The 19,603-nt window shown below is 45.7% G+C and overlaps 1 protein-coding gene across 1 annotated transcript in view; it reads right to left on the bottom strand.

Moving 5' to 3' along the window:
- Window positions 1-19,603, bottom strand: part of Map3k1 (mitogen-activated protein kinase kinase kinase 1) — a 62,481-nt gene that overhangs the window by 17,005 nt on the left and 25,873 nt on the right. The window contains exons 2-7 of the mRNA XM_085830819.1: window positions 11,983-12,133; window positions 9,116-9,316; window positions 5,793-5,993; window positions 5,064-5,180; window positions 4,533-4,681; window positions 481-602 (exon numbers count right to left, since the gene is read on the bottom strand). Of these exons, the coding sequence (XP_085686945.1) occupies window positions 481-602; window positions 4,533-4,681; window positions 5,064-5,180; window positions 5,793-5,993; window positions 9,116-9,316; window positions 11,983-12,133 (941 nt within the window). The remainder of the gene's footprint in view (window positions 1-480; window positions 603-4,532; window positions 4,682-5,063; window positions 5,181-5,792; window positions 5,994-9,115; window positions 9,317-11,982; window positions 12,134-19,603) is intronic.

The following is a 19,603-nucleotide window of genomic DNA, read 5'->3' as shown; positions in this document are numbered from 1 at the left end:
TATCATGAAAATGTCAACGTTTAAGTATAAAGTCCTCAGCATTCATGATGGTTAGTGTAAGACGGATATAGAAGGAGCCTCATACACTGCAGTGGAGTCAATCCTGATGCTTGTACAAATGCTACCATCACCCGTGATAACACTGCTGTGCTGAACATCCCTCATAGCATCTTCCCCAGTCCATTCTGTGGCTAGCCTTGCAGACTCACCCTCTGGAAAGCCTGTCCAGGTCTTCCACCCTTTCTGTCCTCACAGCTTCTGGGCTGGGAGCTTTTCAGCCTATGTTCCTTCCATTTCTACCTGCATTACTGGACATATACTCCTTTCTTCAATCTACACAGACCCTATAACCCAGGCTGCAGAAACTCTACATGGAGCTTAAACAGGACTCCCTTCTGCTCCAGACAATGTCCCCACAACCCCGAGTAAAGCCGCCAAGCAGAGCCCAGCCAGGTTGAGCGTGGGGGAGGGGACACCTACAGATGGACATGCAATGGTGGTGCAGCTTGTTCCTGCAGCCATCTTCACACACAGTCAGGCTCTCCTCATCCAGCATGCCCAGCAAGCAGATGGGACACATCTGCTCCTCTTCATCCTTGATGCTGTGAGGGAAAGAAGCAAAACATTGAGCGCCCAACCCCGGAAGACGTCTCTGGAATAAGCACCCATTAGCCACAGATTCCCGTTGGATGACACCATGTGATCACATAGCAACTGCAGGGCAGTCAGTCCTTCCTTCCTTCAGAGATCCGTCTGCCTCTGCCTACCGAGTGGTGGGATTAAAGATGTGCACCACTTCCCGCCTGTTAACACACAGGAATTCAGGAGCAGAACCATGGAACTGGATTCACAGATTGTACGTGAGTTAGACTGTCCCTACTGTGAATGGAGGAACTACAACCCACGAAAGGAGGTTCGTATCCCTGAAATGATCCCTCTGACCAGCCATGGACACATCATGGTGGCATAATGTTTACTGATTTGATAGATTCTAACTATATATGTATCTGCTTACCACTGACACTCTAGATGTATTCTTAGTTTTACAATTTAAGAAATCATCATAAACATTTTTTAGTCTAATTTTTGATGTTTTAAAAGTCACACGTAACAGCGAGTATCAAAGGGAAAGTTATCTAGTCAACATGTGGCCTATTTTATAAATAAAGTTTTATGGACAATGGCCACATCCACTCACTTTTTTTCGAGACAGGGTTTCTCTGTGTAGCCCTGGCTGTCCTGGAACTCACTTTGTAGACCAGGCTGTCCTCGAACTCAGATATCCGCCTGCCTCTGCCTCCTGAGTGCTGGGATTAAAGGTGCACGCTACCACGCCCGGCTTCCACTCACTTTCATATTATCAATGAAAACTACTTGAGCTTACTAGGGCATGACTGACATAAACACTTAAAGAAAATGACATAACTGTAATAGTAAATAGTATATGTCATAGCTATTAGTGACCATTATAACTCTGCCCTAGTTTTTATACACCTATAATTTCATATATATATATATATATATATATATAATCGGTATAAGTAAGCAATAGAACTCAAGTAAGGTTTCACTTATCAATATTTCCCACAGTACTCAGTAGTCTTCAGGGTTAGTAATTTCAATGGTTACATGGCATAGTCATAGCATGGACATGTCTGGGGGGCAGTGCAGTGTACAGGGCCCTTCTGTGTACCCCAAGTTGGCCTGGAACTCCCTACACAGCCCAAATGGCCTCAGACTCACTGTAGCTCTCTCTCAGCCTCCGGCACGCGTGGATCACGTGCGTGCGTCACCACGTCTGGCTACGGCGTGGGTATGCTTTAATCATTCATTCGTCGCTGGCTATTTAAACCTGTTTCTATATTTTCACTACGCTACGCCACACATAACAAACAGCCACATGTAAGACCTACTGAGGATGGTATGTTTCTTCAATGCACAGGTCTGGCTAGTGCCTGCTCTAGAGCAGGAGAGGAAAACGCTTCAGGAAGCCACGCCCCCTCTGCACCCCCGGGAGGTCGATCTGCTTTCCATACAGTGGAGCGCCTCTCACGAACAGGCCTGTTGCATTACAAAAGTCCCCTTAATTACCTAAGTAAAATGTGCCATTTCCCCACATATATGTATATTCATTTATATGGAGAAATACAAAATTTTATATAAATATTCGTTTTTAAATAAAAATTCATAAATGTTATTTTCATGATGTAGAAAGCACAGGTCCTGGACTCACCACGCATCCCCACCCACAGACGCCCTCCTACTGTGCTCTGGCTCACCCTTTCCTACCTTCCTCGTCTCTACCTGCTGTGCTTTTTATTACGCATTTTTTCAGAATGTTATTGGGTTCACTGACATGTTTACTAGCCTCTTCAAAATTTTCTTTTATGACCCGGGTGGTGGTGGTGCACACCTTTAATCCCAGCACTCAGGAGGCAGAGGCAGGCGGGTCTCTGAGTTTGAGGCCAGCCCGAGTTCCAGGACAGCCAGGGACAACACTGAGAAACTCTGTCTCGAAAAACAAAATAAAACAAAAACTTCAAACAAATTTATTTCATGACTATTTTCTTTCTAGGATCACCTTTGCGCTTTCAGTTTTTAGAAGGGTTTTGTATATTTTCAGTATGCTTTAATCTTGTTTATTTTGAATTTTTATTGCATGCATCTGTTTTGTCTGTATGTACATATATATGCCACACGCATACCTGGTGCCTGTGGAGTCCAGAACAGGGTGTCAGATGCCCTGGAACTGGAGTTATTACGGACAGCTGTTAGCTACCATGCGGTGCTGGGAATTGAACCTGGGTCCTCTGGAATAGCAGTTGGTGCTCTTTACTGCTGGGCCACCTCTAGAGCCTCCTTCTCTCTTTTTTTTGTTTTTTGTTTTTTGTTTTTTGTTTTTCGAGACAGGGTTTCTCTGTGTAGCCCTGGCTGTCCTGGCACTCACTCTGTAGACCAGGCTGGCCTCGAACTCAGAAATCCGCCTGCCTCTGCCTCCCGAGTGCTGGGATTAAAGGCGTGCGCCACCACGCCCGGAGCCTCCTTCTCTATTTTCTATTTTTTTGAGATATCATTTGAAACTTTTATAAAATTAGACCCCAGATGAATCTCCCTTTAGGTGTCCTTTTTATTACTTATTTTTTCTATAAAAATATGTGATTATGTGGAACAAATTACACAACATGGCAAACTCTGTGCCCACACTGCTGATATACCAATGCACCTGGAAACTTCGGGTCCTGTCCCATATCAATGTATCCTTGGCTCACCTTAGGAACTTCTGATCTAAGCTTTAGCTATCTAGCTTTAAACATTATTTTCTTTCTTCAACGAAAAAGAAAAAATAAGTTTGGTTTCTCAAGCTTGATAAAGAAGAGACCAACCTCCCTAAGTCTCCCCATCTACTCAGAAACAGAAAGAAACCTGGGATAGGAGTCAAGACACCCGCACACTGGTCATGCTATGACTTAAACGAGTTATGCCGCCTCTTCTGGCTCCATCCACATCTAAGGAAGCCAGAAGATCTTTCACTTCACAAATCTTTGTGTTTTCCACAGATGAACATCTGCTCAGTGGGCCTCAGCACCACTTCCCTCTGCTCCGTTAATTCTGAGGCAGTTATGAACTTGAGGGTCTGTGATGGGATGCAGATGAGACCTCCCACGGCCAGTGCTTCTCAAACAGGGAGCCAAGAACACAGATACCTGGTCTCCTTTCTGCAGTAACCGAATCATCTCGTTTTTACACCAAAGAGGTAGTGCCACAGAACAGAAAGAAAAGTTCTGTTACGGAGCAGATAACAGTCTCCACAGAATACCAGAGACTTAAAACACCCATCTATTCTTTTAGGCTGCATTTTGCATCCCTCGGAGCTTGTCTTGGTCATCTTTCCAGCCACTGTGTCTTGGAGCGTTTGTGAAGCACTGTAGACTGTATGCAGTAACCATGAGTGATGGTGACCTCCTATCCTACAGCTGCCCTGCCTACTGACCGAGTACAAGCTCACCTTCTCCCAGGTACAGACTCTGGAAACAGATACGAACGGAGTACTGATGTTATAGGATATAAAAATCCCATACTTAAAAGTGATTTTGGAAAACCGCTTTGCCTTGCATACAGTTTATTTATAAAAGCGTTACCGATGTTTCCTTCTACTTTACAGTTGCCTCAGCTTTATTACCTGTGGAACAGTGACAAAATCTACCCAACATAAGAACAGGAGGGAACAGCGCTGTCGGGGGCTTGGCTACAGTAATGTCTGACAGAGCAGCCTCTCATTCGTTTACACCTGCTGCCTGCTTTCTCACAAAAGTGGACATTATGTTAATTTCTGATACGTCATTTCCAGTGCTATAGTGTGGAGAGCAAAGCGGCTTCACGTGACCTTTAATAGCCTTTACCTTTGATTTGAACATGAAAAGCCAAGACTCAATAACATCATTGTCTAGCAATTCAGTAAGTAAAAAAATAAAAGACCCCTAAAATTACCGTGTGCCAGTACATCAGTGCTCCACCCTGTGACCAGTACAAACCTGTTTTCTGAACTAGATGTAGATGTGCTAGACGATGACAGTGTGTGACAATTTGACATGCGTGACACAAACTTCTGGATGGTATTCCGGGATGGAGCTTTGATTCTCGAGCTACGCCTACTGTGGTATTTCTGGAACAAACTCTCAACCTAACATTGGAAAAAGACAGCGTCAATGATATGGATGCCACAATTATGCACATGAAGAGGTGAATTATTCGTCCTTATTTGCATAAAGTTTGCATAGAGCTGATTTAAGAGCTTCCAACGTAAGAACGTAGCTTACTAAGGACAACGACGTTTACCGCAGCACAGTGTTTCCTGCCTTTTACAGTTTAGGAGAAGGAAAACCAAACCATCTGTCACTCAGGAAATCACCAAAGAACCTTTAAAGGCCTCAGATAGTTCTTTTGTAGCTTCACGTGCCCAACATGGTCACCGTCTATTTCATTCAGTGCTCTTGGTAAAATTCACGATGCGCCATACAAGTCTGCTGCCAATTTTACCCCAGAGTTGTATGTTGAAGAATTACCTCAAAATTTTTTAAAGTTTTTCTCCATAACATGGGGTCAGAGGGTTCTAGCTGAAACACCCGGAGCATGACAAACAAGAGGTGAATACAGAATGCTCCGCGCCCACAGCTGCAGTTCTGCAGAAGAGAAGGAAAACCGCCGTGAATACATCGGTGAGAATGCCTCTGGTTATCATGCTCTGGCATTTCAAGTCCATTTTATTGAAGTTTCTACTAACATTCTTCATCATTCTCACATAAAGACACATCGCCATGCATTAATCTGCTTTCAATGAATGTATTTGATAGATTGAATTTATTTTATTCAAGATACTAAGCTATAGTCAAAACATCATGCACAGCCTAGATGCATTTTAAGCTCACTTTAACTTACTAAACAGAACGCATCTCAGGTAAGGACCTTATAAAACTGAGCCCTGCAGAGACACGCCTGTAATTCTAGTGGCTGCAAAGCTGACGCAGGAGGATCACTGTGAATTTAGGGCAAGCCTAGGCTACAAACTGAATCTGAAGTAAGCTAGATGCACTGTAAGACATGAAAATGAAAACAGTAACAAAGCAAACACCACGAACAGGACGAAGAATCCAAAGAAACCTCCGGGGTGAAGTGACACTTGTACAGTTTCTAACCACACACACACACACAAGAAGAAGAAAAACCATTTCCTAGTACGCAGGCTAAAAATGGTACCATATACCAATGAAGTATAAAATAGTGTTGGACACTACCTGTGGCCCAATAAACACCCGGTATTTATTGTCTGGACTGTCTCCTCCAATCAGGAAAGAGTTAGGTCCTATCTGCTGCAGCAGGTACAGCCGGGCTCTCATCACTTTGTTCACGCGGCGGCTCGTCTCCTCTGGGCTGTACGGGGAGAAGCCATCCGGTGACGGGGCTCTTCGGGGTGGTGTGATTCTGCCACTCTGGAACTTCACAACATTGTTTTTTATTAGGTAAATTTCTCACTTCTTGATAAGAAATTAACTGGTCATACCAGAAAGCCATGCGGCAGATTATATTCCCAGATTTAAAAAAAAACGGCTTCCTGGAGGAAGTATATGCTGTAACCTGACACAACTCATTTTAGAATCTCAGTCATTCCTAGAAGAGATGATAAATCTTTGCCTGGGAGACAAGCATATGGTCATTTTATAGACTACTCCATAACCCTGGGTCTTCCTAAAGTACTGTTTGAGCTCAAAGCATATGTTAAAGGCATAAAGTGACTGTTTCTTGCAGTGACTGTAAACACGCAATCTCTGGGCTTCTGGCTCCCCATGACTGCATTCACATGGACCCCCTCCCCCATGGACGCCCCCTCCCCTGACCCCTGCAGGCGCTTCCTCCTTTACAACACCCCCTTGAGGCTGACCAAGACCAAGACCGGAACTTGGTCTTGTCATCAACGCCCAGTAGGGATTATGGTTGGTGGAGATGCCTGGCCTGAACGTTGCAACGACGGCATAAATAGCATCAAGCCGTAAAGCTTCCCAGACCCCTCTGGTGGTGGGACAGGGTGCAGATGCCGGGGCGAAGGGACGGTGTAACGGTTTCTGAAAATGTCACATTAACACCTAGGAATCCCACCCCTAGGTATGAACTGAAGAGAAGTGAAAACATGTCCACACACAAACTTGTATGTGAATGTTCACACCAGTATCCCTGGGGCTAACGCAAAGCCTGGGGCTAACAGAGCAACTGCAGGTCACAGTGTACTTGAGCAAAGAAGCACCCCATGGATTGGGCAGACTCAAAACCTGGAGTCATCAGAGAGACGGCTTAGCAATGTCCAGCCAGCCTGTGCAGGCCGAACACAAAGCAAGGTGAAGCAATTGCTGGACTGGCTGTAAGGAGCCTTGGCCGTGTGTGTGTGTGTGTGTGTGTGTGTGTGTGTGTGTGTGGCTGTAAGGAGCCTTGGCCGTGTGTGTGTGTGTGTGTGTGTGTGTGTGTGTGATAGGCACACCTCAGCTATGCAACAAATAGGCAGTCTGTCTGTCTGTCTGCAGTCCATGAAAGCTCAGTCTGATTTCCAAGTATAGAAACAACTTCAGGCTAATGGTGCCTAGCTCGTCCTTACTGTGGTCTGGGGCAAGGGGCACAGAAAGGCACCATTCTGTCTCTCCATAGTCAGGGTCCTCCTTCCCTTTGGTGCCTCATGGAATCAAGATGCACATGGATTTGAGAATGGATCTCGCACGAAGTAGCTTCTGCTCTGGTCCCGCAGCCATTCCAGGAGGCAGCCACCAACAGCACCCCCACCCCTCACTCCACCCACGAAGCCGCCTCAGCTTGAGCAGAGGCCATCAGGAGCAGAGAAGAAGCTCCTGTCCCCAGTTCTCAAATGTCTGAGCCGGTCCCAGTTACAGAGTCGTCACCAGTGTTAGTTAGTGATCAAAGTCTACTTTGGGTGGATCTATGTGCTTTAAACGACCAGGGAAACGTAAGGTTTTCCTTGTGCACAGCGCCATTCACTCACTCTTCAAACGCAGAAGTGCATTTCCACCACTAGGGTCTCTACTGCCCCGTGCTATCTTATCTCTCCGATGTCTGATTTAACATGAAAAGCTCTCTGGTCTGCTGTGATATGTGTTGATTAAATCACACATACAAAAAAAAAAAAAAAAGGAATCCGACTTCCGAAGGAAGGGATATTTTGAGAGCCTTTTCAGAAAAAGCATGCCTCTTCTCTATGACACTATAGCTGCCCATCACCCCCTCCCCAAGCTCCAACAACAGTCTCTGATTTCTTTACATCCTTTTACTTTTATTTTATGTGTACAGGAAGTTTACCCGCATGCATGATGAGCACTGTACTGTGTAGTGTAGTGCCCACAAAACCAGAAGAGGGCATGAGATTCCCCAGTGGTGGATTACACGTAGCTGGAGCCACCTTGTGGGAGCAGGAAGAGTGGCAAGTGCCCTCAGCTACTGAGCCCTCCCTCTCTCCAGCAATGGAGGCAGCTGCCATGTGGCTAGGAAAGATCTCTCTCTGCTTTTTCTTACTAGCGCGTTTAATCCACAGGGTACACTTCATGTCCTGAATGGGTCCTACGAATGATTTCCCTTCAGCATACACTTAATTATCTGGGAAGTGCAAGTTTACTAAGTAACAAAGACATACTTAATCATGCAGTATTAAAAAAGTTTTTTTTTTTTATATATCATCTGTCTCAGAAAGGTCTAAATACTGAGAAACCATCAAGCACGGTGGGAACTGTCTTCTAAAATTAAAATTTTTGCTTTGGAACCTCAAATCTTATCAGTGGTTAAAAGTACTTTATTTTCTTTGAAGAGACAGTTTCATTTAGTTTGCTTTAGAGAAAAACGTCTGCTAAATACACGTCCACGCCACCGTACTTCGTTGGCCATTTTTTTTCAATGAATGATTCTGTTCTGTGAGAACAGGACGATCACAGCTCCAGCAACTGCATAACTGCTTCTCCTTGAGATGGTGACCACATTTTAGGGTACGGCAGAAGTGCTTTTTATGCAAGCATCCCATTTTATAAATATTTAATACACACTGAGATTCAAAAAACATAATTTCTATTTCATTCACAAAGGCATTCTTAAATCAAAGTAGCCCTTTTCATTCATAGACCATACATAGCAATAAGAGCATGAATTCTGAGGGGTTAGTGTAAGGCAGGTGGGCAGGAGATATGAAAACAGGTATCAAGGCCAATGATTCACACAATGCGTAGGTGCTAATAAAGGGGAAACCCTGATTCTGATGTTGTATTTTACTGCCAACTGGGGCGGGAACACTAGCGACTTTATCAGTTACTGGTGCACTGAAAGGCAGACAAAGCACTGGTTTTTGTATAAAACTAGTTTTGACCTGACCAATGTCCACAGAGCATCTCGGGGGCCTAGTTGTGACCTGACAGACAGAGCATCTTGTGGTTCCTAGGACCCGTGCTCCTTGTGAATCACTTCAGACCACACTTTGAAAGCTGCTGCTCTCTGGCACAGCTGGGCTACCCTCTCTGTGTCGTGAACGAGCCAAAGAGGACAGCCATGAACAGAATGGGTTTGAATCTTAACTTACAGGCACCGGGGACACTCGTTTCCGTCTCACTCCTGGGGATTCCGGCTTCACCGTGCGCCCTGACGGAGAGCTGCCAGGAGACGGGCTTCGTCGGCCCTTGGGGGCTGGTGCAGCGGAACCTGCCTGGCCCTCTCCTTGGGGCTCAGCTGCCAAGTTATTCATTTCAGATCCATCTCCTTTAATAGGGATTGGCTTCACCACCTGAAGTGAAAGTAGTTCATTATTTTACTTAACAATATACGAGAAGCACATTTGACCATCACAGGGTGGAAAATGAACTGAGTTTTTAATACAATATTAACACAGATATTCCAGGTAACAGGTCACACTTTATTTGGTATGACTTTATGTCACCGGTGTGGGACACTCTTACTGACACAGATGTCATGTGTACACTAATTAAGGTTACCGTACAAAATTACGGAAGAACTGCTACTTACTGCATTCTCTAGCTCATTTCATCTTCACAATTAACTTAAATTAGGAATCAAATGCAGAAAAGTTAGCACTTCAAGGATTATTCAGTGAAACTGAAGAACTACTCCTCTACATTTGGAAAAAGTGTAGGCAATACAAACAACAATGGGCATTAACTCGTCAAATACAGTTTGATCGCCTTATACTATCATAAAAATTGTTATTTTACAATATTTTTAAAGTGTAGCTCAAGAAGGCAGGGAAGGGCTGGCAGCACAGCCTGGTGGTACAGAGGTTTCTCAGCATGCACGGAGCCTTAGGTTCAAATCTCAGGGCCAAAGGGGAAAAGAGAGATTAAGGGGCTAGAAAAAGCCAGGGCAGTTTCAAGCTTAAAGACCAATTTCTTAAATTGGAAACATGCAATTTACACAACCTGCTGCTGTTACTGCCATGTTTAAATATAGGCCTCTCGGACCAGATCTGGGCTGTGCAGCCTGAGGACAGTAGAAGTCTACACTGTGCGCTCCCGCACCTCCCACTCTGTGCGGCACAATTCCATCTGAGGACTGCTCACTCATCCCTCACGCTTCGTTCCAATCCTACCGTTCATTAACCCTCGGATAACACAATCTACGTTCTTTAAAGCTTTCTATAGTTTTAAAAAGTTTATCTTCATTATTTTTATTTATGGGGGAACATGCACATGGGTGCAGGGACCTGAGGATGACAGAGACAGGGACTCCCCTGGAGCGACCGTTACAGGTGTGAGCCACCAGATGTGGGGTCAGGAGCCACTCAGTCCCTTAGCAAGGACAGCATCTTATACTCTTTCATCGCTGAGCCATCTCTCCAGACCAGAACCGCATTTCTTTCTTTACTTGTGTGTGAAGTCGGAGTGTAACTCGTATGAACTGGTTCTCTCCTTCCACTGTGTGGACCAAACCCTGACAGTCTGTCTGGGCTGGCGAGCCCTTTAGCCATGGAGCCGTCTTGCTGGCCCAAGCCTACAGTCTTCATCTGTCCCAAGTCTTTACTGCCCGTCTGCCCGCCTCATGCATCTGGTACCTGCTCGTCAGCGGATCTGTGTTATTTTACACATTGCTTTTACTTAGCCTCAATTTCCTGTTTGGAGATATTTATTTATTTATTTATTTAGTGTTTTAAGAAGGATTTAAAGGCAACTGAATAAAAATAAATAAATAAATAAATAAATAAAATAATTAGACCTTCCAAGTACAAAGTAAACTTCCTAAGGATAGCTTGAAATCTGTAAGCCCCAGAATGCGAGATGGGCAATTATGCTCAAGGGTTATAGGCTATGTCACTTACTCTACACATCTCTTCTCTCTTTCCTCCTGCCCCACATACAAGGTATTTAAGCATTTGCCAGAAAGTAGACAGTGAGAGAAAATGAGTTTTAAACAATATAACATTAATGTGGTTGGATTTGCCATACAGCACTGTAGAATAACTCCAGCTCCAGGAGCTTGAAGAGGAGCACGCCCTAAGGTCTGATGGAACACGCCCTAAGGTCTGATGGAGCACGCCCCAAGGTCTGATGGAGCACGCCCCAAGCTCTGATGGTGTTCACTGCTTAGGTCTCTACTGCTTAGTTTTGACCGAGCAGAACTAAGCCCCTCTCCACTCTCTCTCACATCTAAAAGTGTTTCAGCAAATCTTTCTAAGCTTAGTCCTTTATTTCTCTCCCTCCTCTCCAAAGGACAAAATGATGAAGGATCCCATTACATGTGGGCACCACATATGATACACAGACAACATGCAGGCAGGACACTAAGACATAGAGTACCACTTCAAAGCTGAGAGTTTTATTTTGTATGTAGTTGATGTAATGTTAAATATGCCTGTGGGATGAGGAAGGAGGAGAAGACTGTGGCAGGGTTTGGTCAGGGGCTGGCTGGGGTGTAATGAATTGCTGTTTCTGTTTCAAAAGAAAAATATAAGCCAAGTGTTTTCCAGAGACTGGCGGCAGGCCTCTTCCTCTGTCTGGACAGAAGTGCATTTTACCACGGCATCTTCAACTGTTTGAGCGGAAATCACAGCTCAGGATGCAGGGTCCTTTCCCTTCTTAACCTGGCTACTCTTGTGACTCCATAAATTTTATTTTTAGCCCCAAGTCTGTTTAATCTGATTTTTTTCCCCTGCTTTCCTGAAAGATTTCTGGAAGCACAATTCTTAGACCTTATCAGACATAAAGCGTCTCAAATCAATTAGAATTTTTATTCAGAAAACCCAGTACAAAACCCACTCAGAGTACAGACCCTGCCATCAGAGGGCAGTATTCCTTTATGCGCTCCACCGAACGCAATCCTGTGATGGTTTAAGTTGCTCAATGGACAGAGTTTTAGTTATGACTTATTTCAAGGACACAGGAAGTTGAGCTCCTCACTTCCTGCGCTGCCTTCCCCAGAGCCGGGGCCCACAGCACTCACCACAGGGCCTCTCCTGTTCCGCCTCTCCAACCACTCGTGCTTCCAGGCGGGCATACAGGTCGCCTTGAGCTTCTCCCGGATCATTCTCTCCTCCGGGCGATCCTCCATCTTGTGCAGTCCTTTGAGGGTTTCTTTATTCTCCATCTCTCGACTAAAGTTACGGGAGAAATAAGGACAAGAAAAGCGTCAGATGCGAGAAATGATCCCTAAGCACAAGTCAACAGCTGGTTGTTTTACTCTGGTGACAGGTGCCTGAAAGGACAGAGTCACAAACCCCCAGAAAGACAGCGGTAAGGGACAAAACCACCACGCATTATGAATTCTGTGTTTAGCGTGCGCACTGCTCAGCACTGTCTGCTGCCACCACCTTTAACGGTATCTCTAACAAGAGGAGGGTCCACCTAGAAGTTGTAGGCTTCCTAATAATATACAAACGCAGGCCCTTTCCTAGTAGACGCCAGAACGAATCCAAAACATTAGCTATTGCTTTAGCAAAGACCGCCCACCACCCCGATATTACGATATACCAGAAACAGACATTTGGGAAGCCCCCGACTACCCTTATTCTAGATTTCCTAACGACTCATGCCGATATCCTGAGATAACACGATCAAGTCTGCATGTTCCTGGAACAAGAGCACTATGACGAAGCTCTTGGTGTATACTTCGTAACTAGAGAGGAAAAGACCCGCTACGAACATTTTGACCTTCACTTCATAATAATGAGTTACCAGAATGAAGATAATCTTCAAGCGAGGGACTTCAGGGAACTAATTAGACAAAGTCTAGTAGTTAAAAGCACCATTCTCCGCAAGACCGCTCATTACAAAGTGCACCTATCCCCACTGGTGTGCGTGCACAAATATGCGTGTGCAGACTTCAAAGCCTGGCTCCCAGGGACGGCTAAGCACCTGTATTCTGGGAGAAGGACCCTTTTTTTTTTTTTTTTTTTTAAGAATTCTAGGCTAACTTCAGTAACTATTTTTGGAAAGCCCGGTAAGGCTAGAGAATAATGATTTTTGTACGCTGACAGGAAGGGGAAACGCTCGTAGAAACACCAGAAATGATGACCTTGAACTCACTCCTGAAGGCTAACTTCGAACTTGTCAGGGAATTTTCCAGTTAATCACAACCCAGAAGCAGCAGCTTGAGTGAAACAAACAAACAGAAACAAAAAAAAAACCAAAACAAAACAAAAGAATCCCAAGGTACCCAGGACCGGCGAGGGTATGCTCAGCACACACCAATGAAACACTGAGACTGTGGCGCAAGCAGCACACAGCAAGAACACAGTGGGAAACGACTAGGTGCCCGTGGGAAGAAAAGGACACTCTACATCTGACCTGAATCCTGCAAAAGTCAGGCTACAAAGCAGACATCCTGCTATTCAAAAAAAAAGAAAAGAAAAGAAAAGAAAAAAGGTTCCTAAGCAAGAGGGAACGCAGGATGGAAAGGCTGATTAAATGACGGTTCATTTACTTAGCAGGATTTGTTTCCACCATGATGATGGTGATGACGTCACTGTCAGAGTAAGAGAGGAGGTAAGAAAGTCAGACAGGAGGTAAAGGGAGAAGACAGGAGAAAGTGGGTACCTGTTTCCTCCTGAAGGAAGCTTCCTTAAAACTCTAAGCCAGGCACGCTTATCAAGGCTCTGGAAGGAAACCAACGGAGGACCCTCAGGCAACCCCTCAGCCATGAAGAGTCACAAGGTTCCAGGCTGCAGTAACAACTGCTGGGGAGACGGGGTGCCCAGGTCTGGCAGGGTCTCTGGAGCTGGCTTCTTCTCACTGCCACCCCAGTCTCTCAGGCTCACCCTCCTGCCTTTTCTCCAGCCCCAGGACACAAGGCTCCCGGGTGTCCTGGATAGGCTATGTCCCACCTGACTTCTCACTGAATTCACTTCTACACAGCCACTCAGAGACTGCGTCAGTTCACTCTTTCATAGCTATTTCTCCCATTGCTATTTCTCCTTCAAAGTGATCACCTCCCTCCAACTGCAAACTCTACTGGAGACAACTCTCTCCTCCTGGAGCCTTGATAAGTTAGTGCCCCTTGCTTGGCGTTTTCAGGGAGCCTCCTTCAGGCTGGGAGCAGTTCAGAGGAGATAGGTGCCCATACTCTGCTCCTGCTTCTCCCCTTACCTCCGGGCTGTACACGGAGGCACGTGCTTCATCTATCCACTGTGCATCAAAGCACAGGCAGAACCGAGTGACCGTTGCCTCAGATGAAACGAGTTTTCTTTTACTAACGAAGTCTTCAGCAGTCCTAAGGGCTTCCCTACCACTTTTAGCCCTGAATGACTTTCATGTTAGTTAAGTATTTTTATCACTCTGCACTTGTGATTACGTCTGGAACTCTGATGTTATTTATTGAGAGAATTCATCATTCCAAAATCAATCTATAAGCATAAACAAAGCGTTTTAGCCTTCTCATAATTATTTTGTATAGTTAATTCTAAAATGCGCATTTTTTACACTATGTCATCTGAAATCTCAATGGCTCTGAGCAATGACATGTAAATTTTTAGGTGACTGTTTTTCCTTCATAGATTGTAAAATGGTATAATTTGCAAACGCCGAGATCTGAGGAAAACAAAACAAAACATGCAGTACATCCCATTTTTCATGCCACAAAAAACCAAAACAACACCCCCACCCCCAACTGCTTCCATTGTCTCTGAAGTAGGAAGCAGGAACAAGTCTTCCTCTCATGCTTACACTGTTGTTTATTCATAGCCTAGCCTGTGCTCCATCCACAGACAGCAGGGTCCTAGCCTGTGCTCCATCCACAGACAGCAGGGTCCTAGCCTGTGCTCCATCCACAGACAGCAGGGTCCTAGCCTGTGCTCCATCCACAGACAGCAGGGTCCTAGCCTGTGCTCCATCCACAGACAGCAGGGTCCTAGCCTGTGCTCCATCCACAGACAGCAGGGTCCTAGCCTGTGCTCCATCCACAGACAGCAGGGTCCTAGCCTGTGCTCCATCCACAGACAGCAGGGTCCTAGCCTGTGCTCCATCCATAGACAGCAGGGTCCTAGCCTGTGCTCCATCCACAGACAGCAGAGTCCTAGCCTGTGCTCCATCCACAGACAGCAGAGTCCTAGCCTGTGCTCCATCCACAGACAGCAGGGTCCTAGCCTGTGCTCCATCCACAGACAGCAGGGTCCTAGCCTGTGCTCCATCCACAGACAGCAGGGTCCTAGCCTGTGCTCCATCCACGGACAGCAGGGTCCTAGCTTGTCTTCCATCCACGGACAGACAGCAGGGTCCTAGCCTGTGCTCCATCCACAGACAGCAGGGTCCTAGCCTGTGCTCCATCCACGGACAGCAGGGTCCTAGCCTGTGCTCCATCCACAGACAGCAGGGTCCTAGCTTGTCTTCCATCCACGGACAGACAGCAGGGTCTCCAGAGGTCACGCATTTGTGTGTGCATTTGTACACAGCAACGATTTGCCAGCCAAGGAACACTGCAGCTACAGTAGAATGCGAGCTTCCTTTTTTAACCAAAGCTACTATAATCAGGAAGCCTTGAAGCTGCTAGGAACTTCTGATGGCTGGTTAACCACACAGGGGTGTGTGTATGTGTGGGCTGGGGGGTCGTGTACCACGGCTGTCATTACCTAGAAACATACCGGCTTTTAGCTAAAATAGTTTATACGTGTCTGACTTTATGTTAGCTGATTCTAGTAAAGCCAAAATACTTCTGGGGAAGAACTACTGGAAAACTTAGTGCAAGAACAAGGCTTCAGTGACATGAGTTTGAAAGGCAAACACTGATCGACAGGACTGTTCCTGTTGATCCGGGGTGCATGGAGCTCAGGACATTTTAGGCTTGATCTAGAACTTTAAAGCCCCTCCTCAGCCTGATGTTAGGCTTCCCTGGCTTTGTCTACACGTATGGAGTACAGCTGTGAAACTCTAGGTGCTTTAAGAGTCCCCTTCTGTCTTGGAAGAGGTCATTTTTATATTATTTATTATGATGATATTAATGTCTGGGTCTAAGCATCTTACTATAAGTTCATCAGGTCTATAAGCCCGGCCCCTCCCTGAAGTGCCCTACACGCCAGGCATGCCCCGTTCTTACAGCACTAAGGTGCTGCCTTCTTAAGAACACTGACAATTTATACATGTCTTTGCAGATAGTCTGCACACACACACACACACACACACACACACACACACACGCAATCTGCAAAGTTTCCTATCCTCACATCTTTAATACAAAATTCCCTACAGTATTCTGTAGTCACTAGCTATTCTATCCTAGCAGGCTACCTATCCATTGCAATACCATCTAAATTCCTGGTTTCCTTGCAGCACTGGGAGATCTTACAGGTCGGACTGCATTTTCAGCACTTTCCTATGGGTGGAGCCAAGTGTGCCGGGCCTGATACACTGTATCAGAGGTGTGTTTGTGTGTGTGTGTGTGTGTGTGTGTGTGTAAGTCCCCAGGGGCTTCCTCTGTTGAGTTCATAGTTGGCTGGTCCAAGAGTGTGCCTTGGTTCAAAGACACTCTATACCGAGATGGTATTGGACATCTTGGAGTTTGAAAGTAGGATGCGTGAAAAGTGTCACTTCATAAAGAGTGGGATCCGAGTAACAAAGGAGAAACTAAGTGAAACAAAACTGTAGGCGCAGATAGAATAAAGAAGTCAGGACTCCCAGAGGACTTAGCTACCGAGGGAGGAGCAATAAAAGTAGGCAGGAGGGTTGCACTGGGTCCCTCTGCAGCTACTAGACAATTAGTGCCAGCCTAATACTGCCCCAAGTGACAGGCTGTAACTCCCAAGGGCCACAGGCATGTCTCAGCGAGGGAAGCATTTTCACGATTCTTTAACCAGCTAAGCCAAGATCTCAATGGTATTTATTAAGAGGGTTTTTTCATTATTCCTAAATTAATCTACAAATATAAACCACCTAGTCTGGAATGAAACACCCTAATACACTCCAGTCCATGGGAAAAATCCCCAAAACTGACTCGGATTTCAGCTTTGCACAACGAAGTCACATAGACAAGGCGCTCAACGATGCTCAGAACCCTACCATTTTTTAAAAAGTCGATAGGCTAGGTAGTAGTACAAAGGGTTAACTGTATACTAGAGGATGGCTCAGCAGGCAACCTGATTTTATAAACCAGGCTTGGGGCACAACTGCACCTGGGGAGGCTGAAGCAGGACGATTGCAAGCTTCATGCCCAGCCTGGGCTACATTAATAATCAATCTCTCTCTCGTCTCTCTTTAGTGGCATCCATTTTACTACCAGAATTTGAGAAGTACACAAATTCTACTTGTGATTAGGGTGCTCCTGTGTGGCAGGGGCAGCTATTACTAGTGTCCCAACACAATCTTACTGGTTAGCACAGGTCATTAGCATAGACAGGAACTACTTTAATAGTGTAGACTCTGGGTGGCTGTACTAAGGAGACTTAGAGAAGAGAAGAGAGATTGTGGGAGAGACCCGGGTTCCGCGAGACACAGACTGCTCCCAGACGGGTGAGTCTAAGAGCTTACTCTAGCAGGAAATCACACACCAAGTGCACATATGACCACCAAGGAGCGAGGAGAACAAGGGAACAGCCTAGGACCCTCGGAAAGGGCCAAGAGCGACCCAGGGAAGTATGCAGTGAGTGGTGGATGTGTGAGGACGCCTCACTCAGCACAGGGCGCAGCACGAGCTGTGTCCCTATGTTAAAATAAAACCAAACCAAACCTGCTTAGCAACGATGTCAGTTATTTCTACCGATGACAAAAAGAAATGAGTACTCACAGGTCTACTAAACTAGAGAGGAACGTGTGCAGATAGAGAAACAAAACCAGAACAAAATTCAAAAATCTGCATTTCAATATTGGGACAGCTGGCCTCCTGAGCAGGAAGGTGAAGGGCAGCCCTTCCACCTCTGCCCAATGCAGCGCTCAAGTCTACAAAGGCTGTGGGTATATGTAACTGGCTCGCACTTCCAAAGCAAGTTCACAGGAGATTTTTTTTTTTTTTTTTTTTTTGGTTTTTCGAGACAGAGTTTCTCTGTGTAGCCCTGGCTGTCCTGGAATTCACTCTGTAGACCAGGCTGGCCTCGAACTCAGAAATCAGCCTGCCTCTGCCTCCCAAGTGCTAGGATTAAAGGCATGTGTCACCACTGCCCGGCAGACTCAGGTTTCTTCGAGTCATTTTATTCCACAGCTGCAAAGTGGGGGAGAAACACCAGTGAGCGTGGGGAATCATAAGTCATGGTGTTTACCCACAGTGGCCTCCCTTTGATAATGTTAATTGTTTTTCTCATCAATGACTTCTCTTTTATGGCTCGCTTACTTAGAAACTGTTGGCCAATTGTACTATTTTGACCTGCTCCAGAATGAAGAGTTCTAACTCAGGGTGAAACAGACTCAAGGTTAATCATGGCTAAGAAGCAATGATGTCAGCACACAAAGAAAAGTCAGGAAGCCTTGGATTGTGTTTCTGTTTAACCTTCTGGTCTGTGTTTCGGATCATGTGCCTGAAGGTTTTGGCCTTAACTAATTGACTTGCTCTTGCATTTCCCAAATGCATTTAAATTTTATGTCAAGAAAGCAGGCTGGACCCCATGTCACCATTTCCTGAGCCAGGGTTAGCGATCTCTTTCAAAAACAGTCGTGGGGCCAGGTGTGGCAGCATATGCTTTTAGTCTCAGCACTTGGGAGGCAGAGGCAGGCAGAGCTCTGTGAGCTCAAGACCAGTTTAGTCTACATAGTGAATGAATTCTAGGCCAGCTGGGGCTGCATAGTAAGATCTGGTGACAAGACAAACATACAAACGAATAAAACAGAACACTCTTGGGGCTCAGGAGATGGTGGGTAAAGCGTTTTCTACACATGCATGAGCACCAAGCACTTACAGTTAGACAAGTTGGTCATAGTAGCCTCCATAGTATTCCCAGGGCTGCGAGGTGGAGACAGGAGGATGCTGAAGGCTTAGCTGGCCCAACCAACCTAGCTAGGGGATCATGTGAACAATTTCAAAGGGAACCAGAGGATACCCAAAGGTCCTCCTGCTTCTAAACGAGAACTCTTGGTAAGACTGGGTGAAAAGCCACCGTGCACAGTTAAATAACAGGGATTATAAAATGTCGGAGAGCAATTATTCAGCATAAACCACTTTTCAAATTAACCGTGTAAGACTGCCAGCATGTACGTGTGTGTATATAAGTGCCAGAGGGTACGTGTGTGTATTTGTATTTGCATGTGCATGCGTGTACCAGTGGCAGCATGTGTGTACCCTGGTCCACATGTGGAAGCTGCAGTCAACTTCTCAGGAGTCAGGTTTTCCACCTCGGATGTGGGTTGTGAGGCAGGGCTCTCTTGCTCTGCCGCTTTCCTCTCCTCCAGCTGGCTGGCCGGCCTACAGCCCCTCGCTGCTTCTCCTGTCCCCACCTCCCATCTTGCCACAGGACTTCTGGGATTAGAGATTCAGAGAGCTTTATCTGGCTTTTCTGAGAAGGGCAGGAATTGAAGTCAGGTGGTCAGAGCTTCTAGGGCAAGCATCTTAAAGTGCTGATCTGTTTCTCTTATATTAGTCTTTAAAGAGTGATTAGTTCTATACGGGCTCCCCTCTCCCCTCCGTACTTGTCAATCACTTGTGACTTCTGAAG

Source organism: Mus caroli, unplaced genomic scaffold (assembly GCF_978045245.1).
Source record: "Mus caroli unplaced genomic scaffold, Mus_caroli_1 scaffold_15, whole genome shotgun sequence".
In the NCBI taxonomy this organism is placed as follows: domain Eukaryota; kingdom Metazoa; phylum Chordata; class Mammalia; order Rodentia; family Muridae; genus Mus; species Mus caroli.
The sequence above is the reverse complement of the archived record's forward strand: the minus strand, read 5'-3'. Positions and strand labels throughout refer to the sequence as shown.